This window comes from Giraffa tippelskirchi, chromosome 7 (genome assembly GCF_054371585.1).
Source record: "Giraffa tippelskirchi isolate mGirTip1 chromosome 7, T2T-mGirTip1v1.2.pri, whole genome shotgun sequence".
In the NCBI taxonomy this organism is placed as follows: Eukaryota; Metazoa; Chordata; class Mammalia; order Artiodactyla; family Giraffidae; genus Giraffa; species Giraffa tippelskirchi.
In genome coordinates, this window is record NC_137281.1 from 115,970,709 (window position 1) to 115,992,870 (window position 22,162).

The following is a 22,162-nucleotide window of genomic DNA, read 5'->3' on the forward strand; positions in this document are numbered from 1 at the left end:
AGCAGCTGGAAGTGCTGTCAGCAGGCAGTCTTCATCTATCAGCAATCATGGGATCAGCCTCAGGTACAGATAGTGCCTAGCCCATGGTCATGCCCCCCTAGAGCAGCTCACAGCCATGACTTATTAACAGAGGAGTATAAAGGCCTTGCCCTCTGGGCCCAATTCGGAAAACTCTGATGGGCTATTTTAGCTCCAGAGCTCCTCCCTCCCTTCCACAGGTATTGATCACAATGGCACTCCCTAATAAACAACCTGCAGCCTAAACTCCAATTCGGTGTGCTTCCCAGAAAGCCCAACATGCAAAAATTAGTGCCAGCAGTGGCCTAAAAACACAGATAAGATAGGGGTTTAGAGTTAGTTCATTCACTACCTGCTTGGTAAAGAGGAAGCCATCACTGATAGTAAATGAAGCACAGTCTTGGCGGCAGGGAGCTATGCAATGGGTCAAATTTCCCCTCGTAATGAACTGGGAAGCCATACCAGTGGAAAGAAATAACCTAGCTGGTCTGATGTATTAGACATTGGAGAAATATAGATATGTTAGTAAGTACAAGGGCAATGGAATTCTGTACCTAATGCAAAAGCAGACTGATGCTGTAGGAAAATATAACAAGAGGCTGTGAGCAATTAATACTCAATTGAGAGTCAAGTGGAAAACCAGGGGGCCCCATAGCAGCATATAAAGTGGCTTCCATTTCCTGCAGCAGAGAGGCAGAGAAAACTTAGGACAAGGCCCAGAACTTAAGAGCAGGTACTTTCCAAAAAAGTTCACCTTTCAAACAAGACTGGTCAAGACACTACTTGAGAAAGAACTGGACCTTAACACTTAAAATGAGGAAGTTTGGGTTGATACCCTTGAAAATATGGAATTCTCAGATTTCCTGAAAGCTATCAGTTTTCATAAGGAGCCCAACCTTCCCTATTCAGAGTAATCATGCCTCTCTTACTTTAAGAAAATGTAGATTCCTCTCTCCTACCAGACAACGTGTGCTCCTCTAAGAATCCGAGGTAGGTAGGTAGGGGATGATTCTAATAGGGCTAAGAGCAAAACTCAGCTGGGGATGTACTGGGACTAATAAGGACAGAAAGGAAATGCAGGATCCAGCCAGCATGTGCTGGAAAGAGCTGGGGAAACATGCCTGGGACTGTATTCTGGGGGCTTGCTCAAGAGATTAGAACAAAAGATTGTAAAAGGGGTTATTTATTAAATCCTGTGTCTCGGAATTTAACCACCATAGGAAAGATCCCAAAAGGGAGTATGAACTAATTGGACAACACACATCAGCAGAAAAACGATGGCCCCAAAAAAGGATATCAAAATGTTAGAATCCTTGTGGCAGATGGAAAATGGGACTGAAAGTCAAAAGGGAATAAGTATGCTAGAGTAGGTAGACTATATCAAACAAAGAACAAACCAAAGAAACCTCTAATTATGTTTAAGGGGAAGACCTGAAGAATAGACAATTTACCAAGACCACTGGGATGTTCTGGTGGCCGAAGACAAGCATCACTTGAAAAATTCACTGTTGGCTCTCTTCTTCATGCCGGCACTCTTAGACGAGTGCTTCCCAGGTGGCTCAGTGGTAAAGAATCTGATTGCCAATGCTGGAGACACAGGAGAGACGCGGGCTTGATCCCTTGGTTAGGAAGATCCCCTGGAGAAAGAAATAGCAACCTACTTCAGTATTCTTGCCTCGGAAATTCCATGGACAGAGGAGCCTGCCGGGCTATATAGTCCATGGCGCCGCAGAGCGTTGTAGGCGACTGAGCATGCGTACGCACGCGCACTCTTAGAAGACCAGGCTAACTCATAGCAATAGGGATAAGGCCCCTAGAAAGATGATAGAGGCCAGGTGGTAGTACTCAACGATCAGAAGCCAGGTTGATGCAATTATCTTAATAACTAGCAACTTCAAGCAGGAACCAACAGGAACTGACCCATGGAGAATCATGGAGATGGTTAGTATAACATAGCATCCCTAGTAACAAAAAAGATGGACAAAACCAAATGTACTATTCAATTTGTACCATCAGAAGACATCAAGGATAACTACTTAGGAGACAGAGGACAGTTGTCTCAATAAAAATTCATGATTTTTTGGCCCACTTTTCAAAACTGAACCAGTTTTTTAGACCCAGAGGATACCAGCTCCTCAGAAGGAATAGCCCAGCAACAGCAGGGCAGATGTACATGGTAAAAAAATCTTTTCCCACTAGGACCTATAGTCATTTACACAGATACATATGTGCTGGGAAAAGGGAACTGTCCCAATATTTAAGAGACTACTGGGTATTGTTTTAAGATGAATATAGCATCCTAAAGAACAATGCCCTTTTTTCACTCGGTAGTCATGTCCAAAAAGAGCAGAGATGGCAGCTGAGGATGACAAGCATCTAGACTGAGACAAGTTGTAATTTGGGGGGCTGCAGTTCATCTCATACTCCTCTCCTAAATTGTTTTCTCCAGTAGGAGGGACCCATCAGAATCCTAGAGGAGCTTCATTGGGGTTCTATTTTAAGATGCAGATTTGAGCCATTTAGAAGGTATATGGTGATGGACACTGTGATCCCCAGACCCCTTTTTAGAGAAGGACTTTAGTGTCTAGTCACTGGTATTTTTGGACCCAGCTCTTAGCCCTTCTAGGATTGTCTCAGTTGCAGAGAAGTCCCTCACCTAGGTCACAACCCTTCTCAATGGCAGGCATCCAATGACTGACTGACACTATGGGTAAGGCTCCACCATTTCCACCCAATATAAGGCAACTCTGACAATTAGCTCCAGAGCTCTCTGTGGCATTGGCAAAAGTGTCATCAGGCCTGCATTACTTTTGGATTTTCTCTTTGTATCTTCCTGCTTCTTTTTTTCCCCCTTCAGATATTAAGGGCTTTCCTGGTTACCAAGCAGGAGACATGGGTTTGATCCCTGGGTTGGGAAAGTCCCCTGAAGAAGGAAATGGTAACTCACTCCAGTATTCTTGCCTGAGAGATTTCATGGACAGAGAAGCCTGGCGAGTTAAAGTCCATGGGGTTGCCAAGAGAAGGACACAACTGACTGACTAAACAACAACAGGTATTAATCCCAAAGGTATTCTGTAACAAAAGTCTTGCACTCTAAACTCTGACTCAGAGTCTGTATCCTGGAGGACCCAGCCTGCAGTACTGACCTTCTCCAAATCAAATGGAAGAATATAGATATTTTACTGAGATGAGGGTTGAGTGGTTGGTGGCAGTAGAAATGAGGCATTTGGTTCCTGGGTTTTGAAATCTGCTCTCTTTTCCATGTAAGGCTTCACTGTTTGGACCTTCAAATGGTAGTTGGAAACTCCAACCCCCTCACTTTGAAAATGTCCCTATCTTTAACCTGCTCTATTTCCCTCTGCACGTTCTGCAGTGTTTGCCTCTCCATTTCCTTGGAGTCTGTCACCTGTCCCCACAGAACTCATCAACTCCTAACCCTTTCTTGGGATCCACTGCATATCTACTGCATGTACAAAAATCTACTTGCATCACTTTCATGGTACTTGGTGGGGTGGGTGGGGAGGATGGTAACCACAAAAATGGAAAGCTCATGCTGTCCGCTGTGCCATACATGAGTAAAATGTCCTTTGTCTCTGACCCAGGAAGTCTTGCGTCTTCTGAAGCATCCCTAAAACTTTGAGGTTGACTTTTAGCATGCAAGTAAGGTTTGATCTCAGATCAAACTTCACTACCCCTGACACTTTTCTCCCATGGAAAGTTGGGGAAAAAAGTTGCCATTCTACTGGTGACTGTGATTCTTCTCAGTAATCATAATCAAACATCCATCAACCCTGAAGTTTAATTTTTTAAACACATCTCTCTACACAAAAGATTTCCATTTCTCCTATTGGCATAACTTTGATTTTATTTATTGTAAATGTAGGCCTTATGTTAAAAGAACATAAAATCCTCCTTGACCTGGGCTAAACATTCTGACATTAAATAACAATAAGGGACACTCTGCCCATATTGCTTTTCCCTGTTTCTCCCCTGATTGCAGAAAGAAGAGTACAGAGGTAATTGTCCCAGCTGGCTCTGCCACAGTGGGAATATTAGAGATATGGTAATAAGTAAGCCAAATTTGAGGTGGTAGTGGAATACATAACTAGAAATTTCCAGTAAGCACTTGGATGGAACTTGAAGAAAATGTCAGCATTAGAGATAAAGATGAGGTCATTTGAATGTCAGTCACAAACTTGTATAAGATATGCCACTTACTTTCTTTTTTACATCTTTACTTTCTTTTTTTTTTTCATCTTTACTTTCTGATCCTGATTCACTTTCTGACTCCATTCCCATGAGCTGATAGGGAAGCTGATCTCAGCTTTTTTTTCTTAAGGATGCCCTTTACCCTGGGTTGTACCATAATTTCAAGGTCATACTTAGCACCAGCACATGGAGGGGAATTTACACAGTCACCACTGGAAGTTCACTGTCCTGTTTCCACAGACCTTCCAATTCTAGAAGATTTCTGCTGCTTTTGTGCCAGTGTAGTGCCTGGGGATCTTTTTTAGGCTACCTATGTTTCATCTGTCTAGATGCTGCAAGAGCCATTTCTCTCTGGCTGCTCTCTTTCTCTCTGCTTTCTCCTTGATAGTACTAGCTGACAGATAGTAGAATGCCAGTATCTAAGCTCTGGACTTTACAGATCTCCTTTTCATTCTTACTCTCCAAAAGAATATCTGTTTAGTCTGAGGTCGATCTTTTTTCTTTGATGTTTCTTCTGAGACATGCCATTTATGCCTAGGAATTTTATCCCCGCTTCCTTTTAACTTCCCCTTTAAGTCTTTCAAGGGCTTACACTTTTGGAATGCAAAATCCAAGGTGACTTGTGGTCAATTTCTGCTTTCCCTTCTGCTGCATACCTTCTTCAAGGCAATGATCACTGAACAACATGCTTGAATGAGAAGTTAGGAGAAGGGAAATATAGAGATGAAAACCCAATAGATTCATATCTCACTGCCTCATAGATTTGATCATAAGCTAAATAAAGGTGAAGCCATGAAGATTAATGAAATAATTTTTATCCGATTACATCAAAATCCATTGGTCTAATTTGCACTTTAAATCACTTCTGCTATTAAACTTATCAAACTGTGGTGATTTTATTTTTGTCTGAACTCAAAAGAAATAACTATCACCATATTCATTCTTTTGGTTATGATCAGCACTAACTTGTGACTTATCTTGCTCTTTAAATATCCTGAGATTTTGCCCATAATTTTTTAAAATTGCAAAACTAGTATGTGTTCATTATAAAGAATTTGTTTGGGGATCTAATTTTGTGCAATGGCAGGTAAGTATTTTAACTAATGTTTTAACTGAAAATACCCCCCAAATGCTGAATATATATGTTTTAATTAGGAGCACTAAGAAACTGGAGCGATCATAAGGAACCACTGGGACAAAATCCAAGAGAAAGCTGAAATCCAGAGAGAGAAGGCACAAAACCGAGCAACTTTTGGCCTGAGGGTGTTGGCATTCCTGGAAAATTTGATTTGGCTTGGAAAACTTGCAGGGTGATGGGGACAGATGTCAAATCCCAAGTGGGAGGGTTGTTGTTGTTATTTAGTCGTTAAGTCATGTCTGACTCTTTGAGATCTCATGGACTGTAGCCCGCCAGCCTCCTCTGCCCGTGGGATTTTCCAGGCAAGAATACTGGAATGGGTTGCCATTTCCTTCTCCAGAGGATCCTCCCCACCCAGAAACTGAACCTGCTTCTCCTGCATTGGCAGGAAGGTTCTTTACCACTGAGCCACCAGGGAAGCCCAACTGGAAAGGAGCGGGAGACAAATAGAAAACTCACCCAAATTAAACTGAGGAGAAGGAGAAGAAAAGGGGGATGGAGAGAGTAGGAAGAAGAGGAAACAAAGAAAGGATTAAAACCCCTAAGAATTCGTAACTATGCAGTATATCCTCCCATGCATGAGCAGCCTTAGATTTAAATCACATAATGGTCAAGAAAACCTCAAGCCATAAACTTATTTTGAGAGACGGTCCTGGATGGGAGCCTGGCAGAAGCAAACACAGATACTCTGTGGAGAAGGTACTGTGGTGGGTAGAATCATACCTCTCCCTGCCCCCCAGAACAAAAGGTGTACATGTTCTAATCCATGGTGCCAGTAAATATGTTAATACTTGTCTTGGTAAAAGGGACACTGCAGATGTGCTTACATAAGAATCTTGAGATAGGAGTTTAGCCTGGATTGTCCAGGTGGGCCCAGTGTAATCATATGGGTGCTAATACAAAAGATGCAAGAGGATCAGAGTCAGAAGTAGGATATGTGGCGACAGAAGCAGAGTTTGAAGTGTGCAAAGAAAGAGGCAGAAGTCAATGACTACAGGCAGCCTTGGAAGCTAAGAGACAAGGAAACAGATTCTTCCCGAGTCCTCAGGAGGAACATAGCCCTGCTGACACCTTGCTTTTAGACTTCAGAACTATAAGAAAATAAAATGTGTAATTTTAAGTGATTAAATTTGTGGTTATTTGTTATAGCAGCAATAGGAAATTTTTACAAGTACCTTAACTACTGTTGTTGTTTAGTCAATGTCATGTCTGACTATTTTGCCACCTCATGGACTGTAGCCCACCAGGGTCCTCTGTCCATGGGATTTTCCAGGCAGGAGTCCTGGAATGAATTGCTATTTCCTTCCCCAGGGGATCTTCCCGACCTAGGGATCCAACCAGCATCTCCTGCATTGGCAGGTGTTGTCAGGAGGATTTTTTACCACTGAGCCACCAGGGAAGCCCACCTTAATTATAGGTCCCCAAGAAACCCCATCAGTAATTTGCAAGAACAAAAAGTCATACACAGTTTAAAAAAAAAAAAAAAAAAGCATAGAAAAAGGCAAAGAAACAATTAATGAAAACCAAGGACTTCCCTGGTGGTCCAGTGGTTTAGACTCTGCATTTTCACTGCCAAGGGCCCTGGCTTGATCCATGGTCAGAGAACTAAGATCCCACAAGCTACTATCTGCCATCACACAAAATTGGATACCCAAACAAATTCTTTACAATGAACACATATTAGTTTTGCAATTTAAAAAAATTATGGGCAAAACCTCAGGATATTTATGTGATGTGGCCAAGGAGAAAAAATTAATGAAAACCAGCCGAAAGAACATAATAAATAGATGTACAAAGTATTCAGATATAAACTTGAAACCCCTCTATTCCTACTGTGTTTAAAGAAAGAAAAATATGTTTGAAATTTTATCTAGAGACTAGGACAAAATAGACCCCAAATGACCAATCAGAAATTTCTAGAAAGAAAAAATACATACTAATCACAATAAAGAATATAATGGACATCCTTATCAGCCAATTGGTTCTAGCCAGCTGAAGAAAGAATAAATGAATAAAAAAAATAAGTTAGAAGAAATTATCTAGAATGCAGCATATAAGAGAAAACCATACAAAATTTTGGAAAGAAACATTAAAAAGCATGGGGATGGAGTGACAAGGTCTAACATACATTTGTCAGAATTCTAGGAGAAAGGAAAGAGAGGGTGGACAGAAGTAATATTTGAAAAACTCATGATCATGGCTAAGAATTTTCTGGAACTCATGAATGACAACAATTCACAGAGTCAAATAGAATAATGTAAATAAAAAGAAATCACAATCTAGGTACATCATGGTGAAAATGCAGAACACCAAAGAAAAAGGAAGCCAGATGTAAAAGATCACCTTAAAGGTCAGCTGTTGACTTCCTTTTCAATAGGAAAAACGTAGGCCAGAAAACAGTAGAATATCTTTAAATGTTCTTAAAGGAAATAATTGCCAACCTCGGATTCTATGTACCAAGAGAAAGGTACATTCTAAAGGCAAATTCTAAAAGATGTACTTCAGGCAAAAAGAAAAAATCTCAAATGGAAGGTCTGACATGCAATAAGGAATAAAGAACAAAAAAGGTGGACATAATAGGTAAATCTAAATGTGAACAATGACTTAATAACAGTCATTTCACAAGACAACAAAGTCTTGTGAAATTTTAAAAACATCACAACATAGAATTTAAAATTCTACAATATTCCATGGAGATGGGAAATGAACTTAATATGCTCTCAAGAATTATATATCATGCTGGAAAAGACCAAAGGAACTGATTTATTTTGATAACTTAGGCATATATTTTCAAATTTCTAATGTCGCCATTAAGAGAAGAGAAGCCTATTATACACATTCCAAATTCTTAAGAAGTCAAAAAGAAGGCATGAAAGAAGAGAGAAAGAAACAGAAAGAGTGAGACAAGTAGAAATCACAGGTAAAATGACAGATTTTAAACCCAAGTATGTCAGGAATTGTGTGACACAGACTTAATGCTCTAGAAAAGAGATTCAGGCTGGGTAAAATAACACGATATAACTATATGATATTTACAAGAAACAGGTGTAAAACAATGAAATTCAAATAAAAGCACAGAAAAAGACATGCCATGCAAATATAAACTTCTTCCTAAAAAGCTAGTGTAGGAAGAGAGAGAAGGATGGACTGGGAGTTTGGTTAGTAGATGCACACTATTACATTTGGGATGGATAGACAACAGGGTCCTACTGTATAGCTGCTGCTGCTGCTAAGTCGCTTCAGTCGTGTCCGACTCTTTGCGACCCCATAGACGGCAGCCCACCAGGCTCCACCATCCCTGGGATTCTCCAAGCAAGAACACTGGAGTGGGCTGCCATTTCCTTCTCCAATGCATGAAAGTGAAAAGTGAAAGTGAAGTTGCTCAGTTGTGTCCGACTCTTAGCGATCCCATGGACTGCAGCCTACCAGGCTCCTCTGTCCAGGAAACTATATCTGGGATAAACTACAATGGAAAAGAATATTAAAAAAGAATGTATATATATGTATAACTGAGTCACTTTGCTTTACAGCAGAAATTAGCACAGCATTCTAAATCAACTACAGTTTTTAAAAAAACTGTTTAGCTTTTTGCTATGCTGATATCAAACAAATAAAATGCCAATACAGGAAACATTACAAGAGACAAAAAGATAATTTCAGAATGAAAAACGTGAAACTGGCCAGGACAATATAGATATTTTAAATTTGTATAATCCTAAATAGTATAGTCTCAAAATTTTTAAACAAATATTTGCCAAATAGGCACACACAAAGTAAGTATTGATATATACAAGACATGAATAAAATTAAGAAAAGTGAAGGTGTTAGTTGCTCGGTTGTATTCAACTCTTTGCAACCCCATAGACTGTGTAGCCTACTAGGCTTGCTTGTCCATGGGGTTTCCCAGGCAAGAATACTGGAGTGGGTAGCCATTCCCTTCTCCAGGGGATCTTCCCAACCCAGGGACTGAACCCAGGTCTCCTGCATTGCAGACAGATTCTTTACCATCTGAGCCACCAGGGAAGCCCCAAAATTAAGAAAACTGACCTAAATAAAGGATTGATGTAAAACATATACATTTTTTCCAAACACACACAAAATATTATTTTAAAATTAGGTTATACTGTAGCTCAGACAGCAAAGAATCTGCCTACAATGCACGAGACCCGGGTTTGATCCCTGGGTTGGGAAGATCCCCTGGAGAAGGGAATGGGAACCCATTCCAGTATTCTAGCCTAGAGAATTCCACGGACAGACCATGGAGTCGAAAGAGTCTGACACGACTGAGCAACTAACACATAACTATAAAGCAAGTCTCAACAAATCTAACATGGTTAAAATTATATAGACAATTATTTTAATTAACAGATTTTACATTTTTTAAGTCATTTTAAGTTTATAGGAAAATTGAGTGGAAAGTAGAGATTTCCCATAAATCTCTTCAACCTCCTCTCTCACCACTCAGTTTCTGCTATTATTAACTTAAAAAAAAAAAAATGAACACACCCATCACCTCACAGTTGCCATTTTTTGTGTGTTTGTACCCTCTTCACATGGTAAAGAATCTGCCTGCCAGTGCAGGAGACAAAGGTCCGATCCTTGGGTCAAGAAGGTCCCCTGGAGAAGGAAACAGCTACCCACCCCAGTATTCTTGCCTGGGAAATGCCATGAACAGAGGAGCCTGGCAGGCTACAGTCCATGGGGTCGCAAAAGAGTCGGACAGGACTTAGCAACTAAACAACAACCCTCTTAACAACTTTGAAGAATATAATGCAATATTTTGAACTGTAGTCACCATGTGGGCTGCCGTCTATGGAGTCGCACAGAGTCGGACACGACTGAAGCGACTTAGCAGCAGCAGCAGCACCACCACGCTGTATATTATAACTCCAGGACATATTCATCTTATAACTAAAAGTTTGTACCCTTTGACTAACATCTCATTTCCCCCACCCCTCAATCCCTGGTTTAGGTAACAATCTACTCTCCGTTTCTATGAGTTCAGCTGCATGTATAAATGAGATCATACTGTATTTGTCTTTTTCTGACATTTCACTTAACACAATACCTTAAAGTTTCATTCTTGTTGAAAATGGCACAATTTCCTACTTTCTTACTGCCAATTTTGTTGGCAATATGCCACATTTTGTTTCTCCATTCAACCATCAGTAGATACTTAGGTTGTTTCTATATCTTGGCTATTGTAAATAAGGCTGTAAATAAGTAAACATGGGAGTGAAGATATCTCTGAGACAGTGATTTCATTTCCTTTGGATGTACATCTAGAAGTCAGATTGCTAAAACATATAGTATTGCTAGCTTTAATTTTTTATGATTCTCCACACTGTTTTTCATAATGGTTGTACCAATTTACATTTTTACCAACAGTGCACAAGAGTTCCCTTTTCTCCACATCCTTGCCACCACTTCTTATTTCTTGCCTTTTTGATAAAAGCCATCATAGCAGGGGTGAGGTGACATCCTATTATGGTTCCGATTTTCATTTTCCTGATGATTACTGATGTTAAACACCTTTTTGTATACCTACTGTCTGTTTCTATGTCTATTGAAGTCCTTTGCCATTTACAAATCAGATTATTTGACTTTTTGCTATTTATGTATGGGTTCCTTATACATCTTGAATATATGGTTTGAAAATAATTTCTACCATTCTGTAAGTTGCCTTTTCATCTTGTTGATTATTTATTTTGCTATGCTGAGGCTTTTTAATCTGATATATTTCCATTCACTTATTATTTTGTTGCCTATGCTTTTAGTATCATAACAACAACAACAAAAAATCATTCCAGGACCAGTATTATGGAGATTTCCCCCTATGTTTTCTTCTAGGAGTTTTATGGTTTCAGGTCTTAAATTTAAATGTTTAACCATTCTGAGTTAATTTTTGTGAGAGGTATAAGACTGGGGTTTACTTTCATTCTTTTGAATGTGAATATCCAGCTTTCTAATATGACTTATTTAAAAGACTATCCATTCACCATAGAATATTCTTGGCTCTCTTTTCAAACATTAGTTGATCATATATGCATGGATTTATTTCGGGGCTCTTGATGCTGTCCCATTGGTCATATGTCTATTTTTATGCCAGAACCATACTATTTTAGATGTTCACATAGTTAAATAATTCCCTAATTTTTTCTATTGCTTTTCAGCTATCTCCTGCCAAAAGTTTGATAAATATTCAATTCTGTTCTTCTTGTTTTAAATTGCTTGTATAAATTTGACTCAAACCATCTGGAATTTATTTTGATGTTTTTTTAAGAGGTAAAAATCTACATGATTTTTTTAAATTGCTAAACAACTGCTCCAAAAAAATTCACTGAATTACTCTTTTTTCTGTTGATTAATGATATGTCCCTTATTGCTTTCACATTATATTCAAGTTTATTTCTGAGCTATCTTGTGCCACTGATTATTTCTTCTTGGCCTAGTATTTAGGCATGTTTATAACTGCATGTTATATCATAATATTCCTTAATTCTAGTAGGACCAGACTTAACAGATGGTTTTCAAACATATTTTGTTGTTTTTCTTCTAGAAATATTTTCATTGGGGATTATTTGCTGATTGTCTCTGTTTCAAAACAGTGCTATAAACAATTTACAACACAGTCATAGAAAAATGCAAATAATATTAAAGAGTAGAAAGCAAATAAAAAAGCCCCCTTCCTTCACGTTCCTTTCAAACTCTCAGTTCTGCTCTTTGGCAGCCACTGTTGACATTTTTGTGTGTGTGCATTCTTCCAGAAACTGTCTGTGTATATATTTACAAAAACATATATAATGTCTAGTTCCCCATTCCCAATTTTTACACAAGTTGGTTCATATTACACATTCAGGTCTCAAACTTGTTTCTTCCCATCATAATAATGGCACATTACTTATCCAGAAAGAACTCTAAAACAACTTGTGAAGTTCCAGAACATTCCATTGAAGTTTTGTCTGGAATCACACCAACTCCTATGCAAATGAACAGTGAACTTCCTTGACTCCCTCAGCCAGCAGATGCCTCCTCTTGCCCCTGGGTCTTACCTAGGAATTCAGTTCCTTCTGTCCCACTTCACCTTGGTAATTCTTAACCACCCTTCAGGTATCAGCCTGTGATATTCCTCCCACTTTCCAACATACATTTCTCTTATATCCAGTGCTTTAATAAAATCATATTAATTCTAATGGTTTTAGAAAATCAAATGAAGTTTCTTGATGTCAAATAATACAATTTGCAAATAATGAGAGTTTACCTATTTCTGGTTCATCTTTATCACACTAACCAGAACTTCCAAAGCAATATTAAGTGGTAATACCATAATATTACGTCCACTTTTAATAAATATTCCTTTTCTGTTTTCACTTAAAATCTGATCTCTACTGGTGGTTTGAAATACATACTCTCTACCTTATTAAGGAAGTGACTATCTAATCCTATTATTTTAGAGACTATGAATGGTTTGAATTTTATTAAATGCCCTTTTGGCATCTGTTGAGATGACTGTGATTTTTATATGACTTATTTATATAATGCATCACAGGAAAAGTTTCTGAATGTTGAATCTTGATTTCTTTTCTGGAATAAAATCTCTTTGGTTCTGGGAGATCAAAAACACACACTGTTGCTTTCTCTTTCTCGCATTTTGATTAGCATTTTTTGCACTTATATTAACGAGAAAGGTTAATAATAATTATTTTTTTATGAGTTGAGAGAAGTAGCTTAGAATGAGAGAACATCAACATTTAATGCAGTAGCTAGTCTCTCAACTTAGGCCAGAAATGCCTTATATTATAAATGAAAAACAACTGATAATCTGATAGATAAGAAAGTACCCTGTGAATCTGATTAGCATGAATCCATATCATCTCATCATCTGTGGATGAATCAAATTTCCCAACCTGTAGTTCTTAAGAGGAGGAGCAGAGGTATAAAGTATAATAGGCATGAAGACTGCCTGTATGCAGTCAGCGATACCAATTCCCACAAATTCCTAGGCCAAAGATAGTCTTAATTTTCAACATGCAAAAATATTACAAAATTACTTCATTATATAGATATCACAGTTTTCTTCTGCTTTTCAGCTATTTTGACTATCTGAGGACTTAAACCCATATACTAATATCTTTTGGGGAATTTGCTTTTCATTTGCCTTAAAAGGGTTCTATTTTTCTTTTTCCCATTCTGTGACACAAATATCTTTAAAGGTGTATTGTTTTAGGACTTCTAATATTCAGGAACACCAGCACTTTTGTAATGTTGAAGGTAATATGCAAATAACTCAGAGGTCATTCAACTTGTTCAATGCAAGTTTTCTATTACACACACAATAACTTTAATAACCATTTAAAAAAGAATTCCTGGAGTACCTCTAAACTCAAACGAATTGAAGTCATTAAGTCTTTCTGAAGCTATAAAGGGACAACTTTGCTTTGATTTCTGGCTTAATTCACTGACTGATACCCCAACACAAATCTTTGGCTGAAATTACTTTAGCAGATCTATGCCAGGCATTAGTTATTCATGTGGCTTTGTAATAACATTAGTTTTTCTAATTAATGTTCACTCTTAGGCATAAAATCTGGGTTGAGAATTTAAATGATTCAGCCAGTGACTGACAAATGTGGAAATCATTCCTAGCTCCAGTGATTCTGTTACATCTCTCTTCAGATAACTTTCTTCAGAACATTGGTTCTCTAAAATTAAAAATATCCTGACAGAGTTACTTCTTTTGTATCTTTCTTGTGGACAATGTTTCCTTTTCTTATAAGTCTATTTGAAAACAGTCCAAGTAGGCATAATGTTACTTTTATTTGTAGCAGCCAAATTATACATTATTTAACTTGGCTCACATAATTTATCCCTTATGCACAGAAATTACATCTATCATACTCACAACCCCATATTTGCCTTTGGGTAGAATATTCAGAAGATAAAAAGGGGTTACCCCTTCTGGTAAGATTATTCCTACATAAGAATATGTGTATTTTTTAAGAGTCACACAATGTGAGGGTTTAACCATAAAGTAAATAACAAACGTCATTTCCCTAATGCCACAGGTACTTCCTGCCAGGCCAGCTAAAGTTATTTGTAAAGATCATAGAAAAGAAATGCCTCTAAATTATCTCTCAATTCTTATAGCACATTTTCTGCTTTTTGGTACAGAAGTTTAATATTCCTGAGAAGTTTGCTACATGTTAATAGAGTTACCCCCTTCATGGATCACTGCCTCATTGTGGCGAAGGGGTTTGTATAGCTCAATAAAGTTATGAGCCATGCTGTGTAGGGCCACCCAAGACAGACAGGTCATACTAGAGAATGCTGACAAAACATGATCCACTGGAGGAGGGAATGGCAAACCATCCCAGTATAGTTGCCGTAAGAACCTCATGAATTGTATATAAAAAGACAAAAAGATACGACATTAAAAGATTAAGTCCCTCAGGTTGAAAGGTGTCCGATATGCTACTGGGGAACAGCGGAGAACAACTACTAATAGCCCCAGAAAGAATGAAGTGGTTGGACCAAAGTGGAATCAACACACAATTGTGGATGTGTCTGCTGATGAAAGTAAAATCTGATGCTACAAAGAACAGTACTGCATAGGAACCTGCAATGTTAGGTCCATGAATCAAGGTAAATTGGACGTGTTTAAGCAGGAGATGGTAAGAATAAACATTGACATCTTAAGAATCAGTGAGCTAAAATGGATGGGAATGGGCAAATTTAATTCAGATGACCATTATATCTACAACTGTGGGGAAGAATCCCATAGAGAAAATGGAGTAGCCCTCATAATCAATAAAAGAGTTTGAAATGCAGCACTTGGGTGCAACCTCAAGAATGACAGAATGATCTTGGTTCCTTTTCAAGGCAAGCCATTCATAGTAATTCAAGTCTATGCCTCTATCATTGATGCCAAACAAGCTGATCAGTTCTATAAAGACCTGCAAGACCTCCTAGAACTAACACCAGAAAAAGATGTTCTATTCATCATTGCAGATTGGAAAATAAAAGCAAAAGATAACTGGAGTAACAGGCAAGTTTAGCCTTGGAATACAAAATGAAGCAGGGCAAAGGGTAACTGAATTCTGCCAAGAGAATGCACTGGTCATAGCAAACACCCTTTTTCAACAACATGAGAGACGATTTTACACATGGACATCACCAAATGGTCAATACCAAAGTCAAACTGATTTCATTCTTTGTAGCCGAAGATGGAGAAGCTCTATACCGTCAGCAAAAACAAGACCTGGAGCTGACTGTGGCTCAGATCATCAGCTTCTCACAGCAAAATTCAGGCTTAAACTGGAAAGCAGGGAAAACCACTAGGCCAGTCAGGTATAACTTAAATCAAATCTCTTATGAATATGCAACAGAAGTGATGAATAGATTCAAGGGATTAGATCTAGTAAACAGTGTGCCTGAAGAACTACGGATGGAGGTCCATAATATTACAGGAGGCAGCAAACAAAACCATCCTAAAGAAAAAGAAAAGCGAAAAGGCAAAGTGGGTATCTGAGGAGGCTTTACAAATAGCTGAAGAAAGAAGAGAAGCAAAAAGCAAGGGAGAAAGGAGAAGGTACACCCAACTAAACTCAGAGTTCCAAAGAATAGCAAGGGGAGACAAGAAGGCCTTCTTCAATGAAAAATGCTTAAAAATAGAGGAAAACAACAGAAGAGGAAAGACTAGAGATCTCTTCAGGAAAACTTGAAATATCAAGGGGACATTTTGCCAAAAGATACGCACAATAAAGGATAGAAACGGTAGAGACCTAGTAGAAGCTGAAGTGATCAAGAAGAGATGGAAAGGATACATGGAAAAATGGTACAAAGAAGATCTTAGTGAACCAGATAACCACAATGGTATGGTCAGTCAACCAGAGCCAAACATTCTGGAGTATGAAGTCAGGTGGGCCTTAGGAAGCACTGCTGGAAATAAAGCTACTTGGTGCGATGGAATTCCAGTAGACCCTAAAAGATGATGCTATCAAAGTGTTTCACTCAATATGTCAGCAAATCTGGAAGGCCCAGCAGTGACCACAGGACTGGAGAAGGTCAGACCTCATCCTAGTTCCCAAGGGGTGAACACACATCCTAAAGAATGTGCTAGCCATCGGACAATTGCACTCATTTACCATGCTAGTAAGGTCATGCTTAAAATCTTGTATGCATGGCTTCAGAATTATGCAAACCAACCTTCCAGATATCCAAGCTTGTTTTAGAAAAGGCAGAGGAACCAGAGATCAGATTGCCAACATTCGCTGGATCATAGAGAAAGTAAGGGAATTGCAGAAAAACATCTAGCTCTGTTTCATTGACTACGCTAAAGCCTTTGACTGTGTGGATTATAACAAACTGTAGAAAGTTCTTAGAGAGATGGGAATACCAGACCATCTTACCTGTCTCCTGAGAAACCTGTATGTGGGTCAAGAAGCAAGAGTTAGTACCCTGTATGGAACAAGTGATTCATTCAGGATTGAGAAAGAAGTATGACAGGCCTGTCTGCTGTCACCCTGTTTATTTAACTTTTATTCTGGGCACATCATGTAAAATGCTGGGCTGGATGAGTTACAAGCTGGAATCAAGATAGGCAGTAGAAACATCAACAACATCAGATAGGCAGATGATACCACTCTAATGGCAGAAAGCGAAGAGGAACTAAAGAGCCTCTTGATGAGGGTGAAGAAGGAGAGTGAAAAAGCAGGCTTAAAATTAAACATTAAAAATACTAAGATCATGGCATCCAGCCCCATTACTTCATGGCAAATAGAAGGGAAAAATGTGGAAGCAGTGACAGATTTCCTCTTCTTGGGCTCTAAAATCACTGAGGATGATGACTGCAGCCATGAAATCAGAAGATGATTGCTTTTTGGCAGGAAAGCTATGACAAACCTAAACAGTGTGTTGAAAGGCAGAGACATCACTCTGTCAAGGCTATGGTCTTCCCAGTGGTCATATACGGTTGGGAGAGCTGAACTGTAAAGAAGGCTGAGCACCAAAGAATTGATGCCTTTGAACTGTAGTGCTGGAGAAGACTCCTAGAGTCCCTTGGACAGCAAAGAGATCAAATCAGTCAATCTTAAAGGAAATCAACCCTAAATATTCACTGGAAGGAATGAATATTCCTTCATTCCTTCAGCATTCCTTCAGCATTCTGAAGCTGAAGCTCCAGTATTTTGGTCATCTGATGTATCTGATGTGAACAGCTGACTCACTGGAAAAGTTGCTGATTCTGGGAAAGATTGAGGGCAGAAGGAGAAGAGGACATTAGTGAGATGGCCGGATGGCATCACTAATGCAATGGACATTAATTTTGGCAAACTCCAGAAGATGGTGAGGGATAGGGAGGCCAGTGTGCTGCAGACCATGGGGGTCACAAAGAGTCAGACATGATTGGATGACTGAGTAACAATATATTTACATTAAGAAAAATGTTTTGATATTTGTAAATAAAGCAAAAGTATAGGTACATACGTTTTTCCTATGTTGACTGAAAAAAAAAAAGCACAACCTAAAAGTTGAGAAATATGTTTTATTCAGCAGACTTACTGAGAACTTAAGCCAAGGATATAGCCTCTCAACAGCTTTAAGGGACTGTTCCCAACCAGGAAGAGAGGAGCCAGGATACATAGGAATTCTGGCCAAAAACAAAACAAAACACCCAGGTTGTCTAACATCAAAAGGTTGCTGCTAATTGAAGAAAAACTAGACATCTCAAGTTAATGAGTTTAGTACTTTTCTATGTATGGGAACATGCAAGATTCTGGATTTACTGAAATTATTCTTCAGATATGCACCTTAACCAGGTGACGTGTGTAGGCTCCCAACCACTGCCCTCCCTCTGCCTCCAGAATTGGACCATAAAGAAGTCTGAGCATCAAAAAGTTGATGCTTTTGAATTGTGGTGCTGGAGAAGACCCTTGAGAGTCCCTTGGACTGCAAGGTGATCAAACCAGTCAATCCTAAAGGAAATTAAGCTAAAACTGAAGCTCCAATACTTTGGCCACCTGATGGGAAGAGCCAACTCATTGGGAAACACCCTGATGCTGGGAAAGATTGAGGGCAGGAAGAGAAGGGGGTGACAGAGAATGAGATGGTTGGATGGAATCACTGACTCAATAGACATGAGTCTGAGCAAACTCCAGGAGATAGTGAAGGACAGGGAAGCCTGGCGTGTGGCAATCCATGGGGTCACAAAAGATTGGACGTGACTTAGTGACTGAACAACAGCATGCACCTTAACTATCTAGGACCAGTATCCTGTTTTTTTCTCAATCCTGAATCCCCTCAGGGTACACCACTGGGTATGGGTTCGGAGTGGCTACAGGGGCTGATGGCTTGGTAGCTCAACATCCTCTGTTTACTGATATGACAGGAGATATTCTTTGTCCTAACCTGTTACTCTAAAGCACTAATGGCTCTATCCAAAGATTATTTAATTCCTGAGTAGGGAATTATATTTTTGCTTGACTTACTATTTGGTCTTCCCAGGTGCTGCTGGGGAGTGGTAAAGAACTTGCCTGCCAATGTAGGTAGATGTAAGAGACACAGGTTCAATTCCTGCATTGGTAAGATTCCCTGGAGGAGAGCATGGCAACCCACTCCAGGATTCTTGCCTGTAGAATCCCATGGACAAGGAGCCTGGCGGGCTACAGTCCATAAGGTCACAAAGAGTCAGACACAACTGAAGTGACTCAGCACAGCGCAGGAGCTAGATTCTATAAAATTAGATATTAATTTTAGATTTCTCTCTGGAAATAAAGGTAACCCTAGTTGTTATGGTTTTCTTGCCCTGCAGGACATTAACTAGTTTATAGCTGTAAGCAAATTCTTTTCAGCTTTCCTTTCACTGGAAAGTAAAGGAATCTTGAGTTCCTCAGATTCTTCCTTGAATCAGCTTTGCCATCTTCATGATTTCCTCAATAATGGTTAAGAAATCCTTGACCCATCCTCACTATAATAATTGTATAATAAACAAGTCTTAATTTTTAAAACTTGACAATTCTCATGTTTAACACAGTTCACTCCTGAAGCCAAAGCTTCCTATATGCTCTTCTCCTCCCAAGCTCTTCTCAACACAATATGAAGGCAGGTAGTTTCAAATACTGTAAAACACGAGAACTATAACCCCCTGAGGCATATTTCTAAATACAAACATTAAGTAAACCTTTAAAACAAAAGTCCTATCCTTGGGAAGTATATGAACAGGGCTTTTTCCCCTTAAATTAACAAACTATAAAGTTATGCATACAATTTAATAGGTTGCATTAGGCCAATGTTTCAGATGCAATGATTAGAAAAATAAAGAAATTTTTAAAATTGCATTTTTAAAGACACCATAGTGATGTGGAAGAAAAAAGGGCTGAACAATACTCCAAAGATGGAAGAACCCCTTCTAATAAGTCACGCTGGCAAGCAGTTTTTTCCCTGGGTGAATTGGCTAGTTCTTGGCTTGGATTACAGATTAGACTTGGTGCAGGTATTAGAGGTAAAATGGGTGAAAGAAAAACTCATGGGTCTTTTGGTGGTTACAGAAGCTGGCATAACAGATTGGCACCTGAGGAGCCTATACAAATACTATCAAAAGAAAGCCAGGAAGGCGATACTTATATCAGAAAATTGGACTTCAAAATAGGAGTATTTTTGAGATAAAAAGAAAAATTACATAATGACTAATTATCAATTGACTAAGAATAGACCAAAAAATATTAAGTGCACATACACATACAGAATACAAGAAGCAAAACAGATTAGAATTGAAAAAAATAAAGAAAAATTCAAAGTTATGATTGGTGATTTCAATATTTTTCTCTCTATAATCAACAAAACAATTAGACCAAAAGTCAGTAAGGAATTAGAGGACCTAAATAACATGTCAAACAAATGAAACTAATTAATTTTCATAAAACACTCTACCAACAACAGCATATGTCATCCTTTACAAGACAATATGAAACATTCAGCAAGATAAATGATATTCTGGACCATAAATCAGAAAACATATTTAAAAGAATTAAAGTCATATAAAATAAGTTTTCTTAACATAATTAAAATAAAAAGATTTCTGAAAAAATCTTCTATTTGGAAAAACTTAAACTCTTCCTTTTTTTTAATTTCATGGCTGCAGTCACCATCCGCAGTGATTTTGGAGCCCCCAAAAATAAAGTCAGCCACTGTTTTCACTGTTCCCTATCTATTTGCAAGACAACCCATAGAATGGGAAAAATATTTGCAAACAAAGTGACGAACAAGGGAATAATCTCCAAAATACAGAAACAGTTCATGCAGCTCAATAACAAAAAAACCAAATAACCCAATTAAAAAAAAAATGCATGAAAGATCTAAGTAGACATTTCTCGAAAGAAGATATACAAATTGCAATAAAACACATGAAAAGATGATCAACATCTCTAATTATTAGAGAAATGCTACTCAAACAACAATGAGGTTTGATTGTATCTTCACTTCACCCTGGTCAGAATGGCCATCATCAAAAAATCCACAAACAATAAGTACTAGAGACAATGTAGAGAAAAGGGAAACTTTCTACACTGTTAAGGATGTAAATTGGAACAGCCACTATGGAGAACCGTATGAAGGTTCCTTCAGTTCAGTTCAGTTGCTCAGTCGTGTCCGACTCTTTGCGACCCCAGGAATCGCAGCACGCCAGTCCTGCCTGTCCATCACCAACTCCCGGAGTTTACCCAAACCCACGTCCATCGAGTCGGTGATGCCATCCAACCCTCTCATCCTCTGTCGTCCCCTTCTCCTCCTGCCCCCAAAGTATTGGAGTTTCAGCTTCAACATCAGTCCTTCCAATGAACATCCAGGACTGATCTCCTTTAGGATGGATTGGTTGGATCTCCTTGCAGTCCAAGGGACTCTCAAGAGTCTTCTCCAACACCACAGTTCAAAAGCATCATTCTTCGGTGCTCAGCTTTCTTCACCATCCAACTCTCACATCCATACATGACCACTGGAAAAACCATAGCCTTGACTAGACGGATCTTTGTTGGCAAAGTAATGTCTCTGCTTTTTAATATGCTATCTAGGTTGGTCATAACTTTCCTTCCAAGGAGTAAGCGTCTTTTAATTTCATGGCTGCAATCACCATCAGCAGTGATTTTGGAGCCCAAAAAAATAAAGTGTGACACTGTTTCCACTGTTTCCCCATCTATTTGCCATGAAGTGATGGGACCAGATGCCATGATCTTAGTTTTCTGAATGTTGAGCTTTAAGCCAACTTTTTCACTCTCCTCTTTCACTTTTATCAAGACGCTCTTTAGTTCTTCTTCACTTTCTGCCATAAGGGTGGTGTCGTCTGCATATCTGAGGTTATTGATATTTCTCCCAGCAATCTTGATTCCAGCTTGTGTTTCTTCCAGCCCAGCGTTTCTCATGACGTACTCTGCGTATAAGTTAAATAAGTAGGGTGACAATATACAGCCTTGACGTATTCCTTTTCCTATTTGGAACCAGTCTGTTGTTCCATGTCCAGTTCTAACTGTTGCTTCCTGACCTGCATACAGGTTTCTCAAGAGACAGGTCAGATGGTCTGGTATTCCCATGTCTTTCAGAATTTTCCACAGTTTATTGTGATCCACACAGTCAAAGGCTTTGGCATAGTCAATAAAGCAGAAATAGATTTCTTAAAAAGCTAAAAATAGACCTACTAAACAATCGAGCAATCCCACTACTGGGCATATGCCTGGAGAAAACCATAATTCAAAAAGATATATGCTGCTGCTGCTGAGTCACCTCAGTCGTGTCCGACTCTGTGCGACCCCA

At 38.8% G+C, this 22,162-nt stretch overlaps 1 protein-coding gene across 24 annotated transcripts in view; it reads right to left on the reverse strand.

Moving 5' to 3' along the window:
- TEX9 (testis expressed 9) overlaps positions 1-22,162 on the reverse strand; it is a 201,717-nt gene that overhangs the window by 144,699 nt on the left and 34,856 nt on the right. For 7 of the 24 annotated variants that reach the window (XM_081510211.1, XM_081510217.1, XM_081510220.1 and 4 more), the window contains exon 2: positions 1,470-1,655. The exons of 11 other annotated variants lie outside the window; for them this stretch is intronic. In XM_081510211.1, coding sequence (XP_081366337.1) covers positions 1,470-1,508 — 39 coding nt within the window. In that variant the 5' untranslated portion in view covers positions 1,509-1,655. Of the gene's footprint in view, positions 1-1,469; positions 1,656-1,679; positions 1,773-22,162 lie in introns of those variants that run through there. 6 more of the 24 variants (XM_081510215.1, XM_081510223.1, XM_081510206.1 and 3 more) reach the window with 3 other exon arrangements.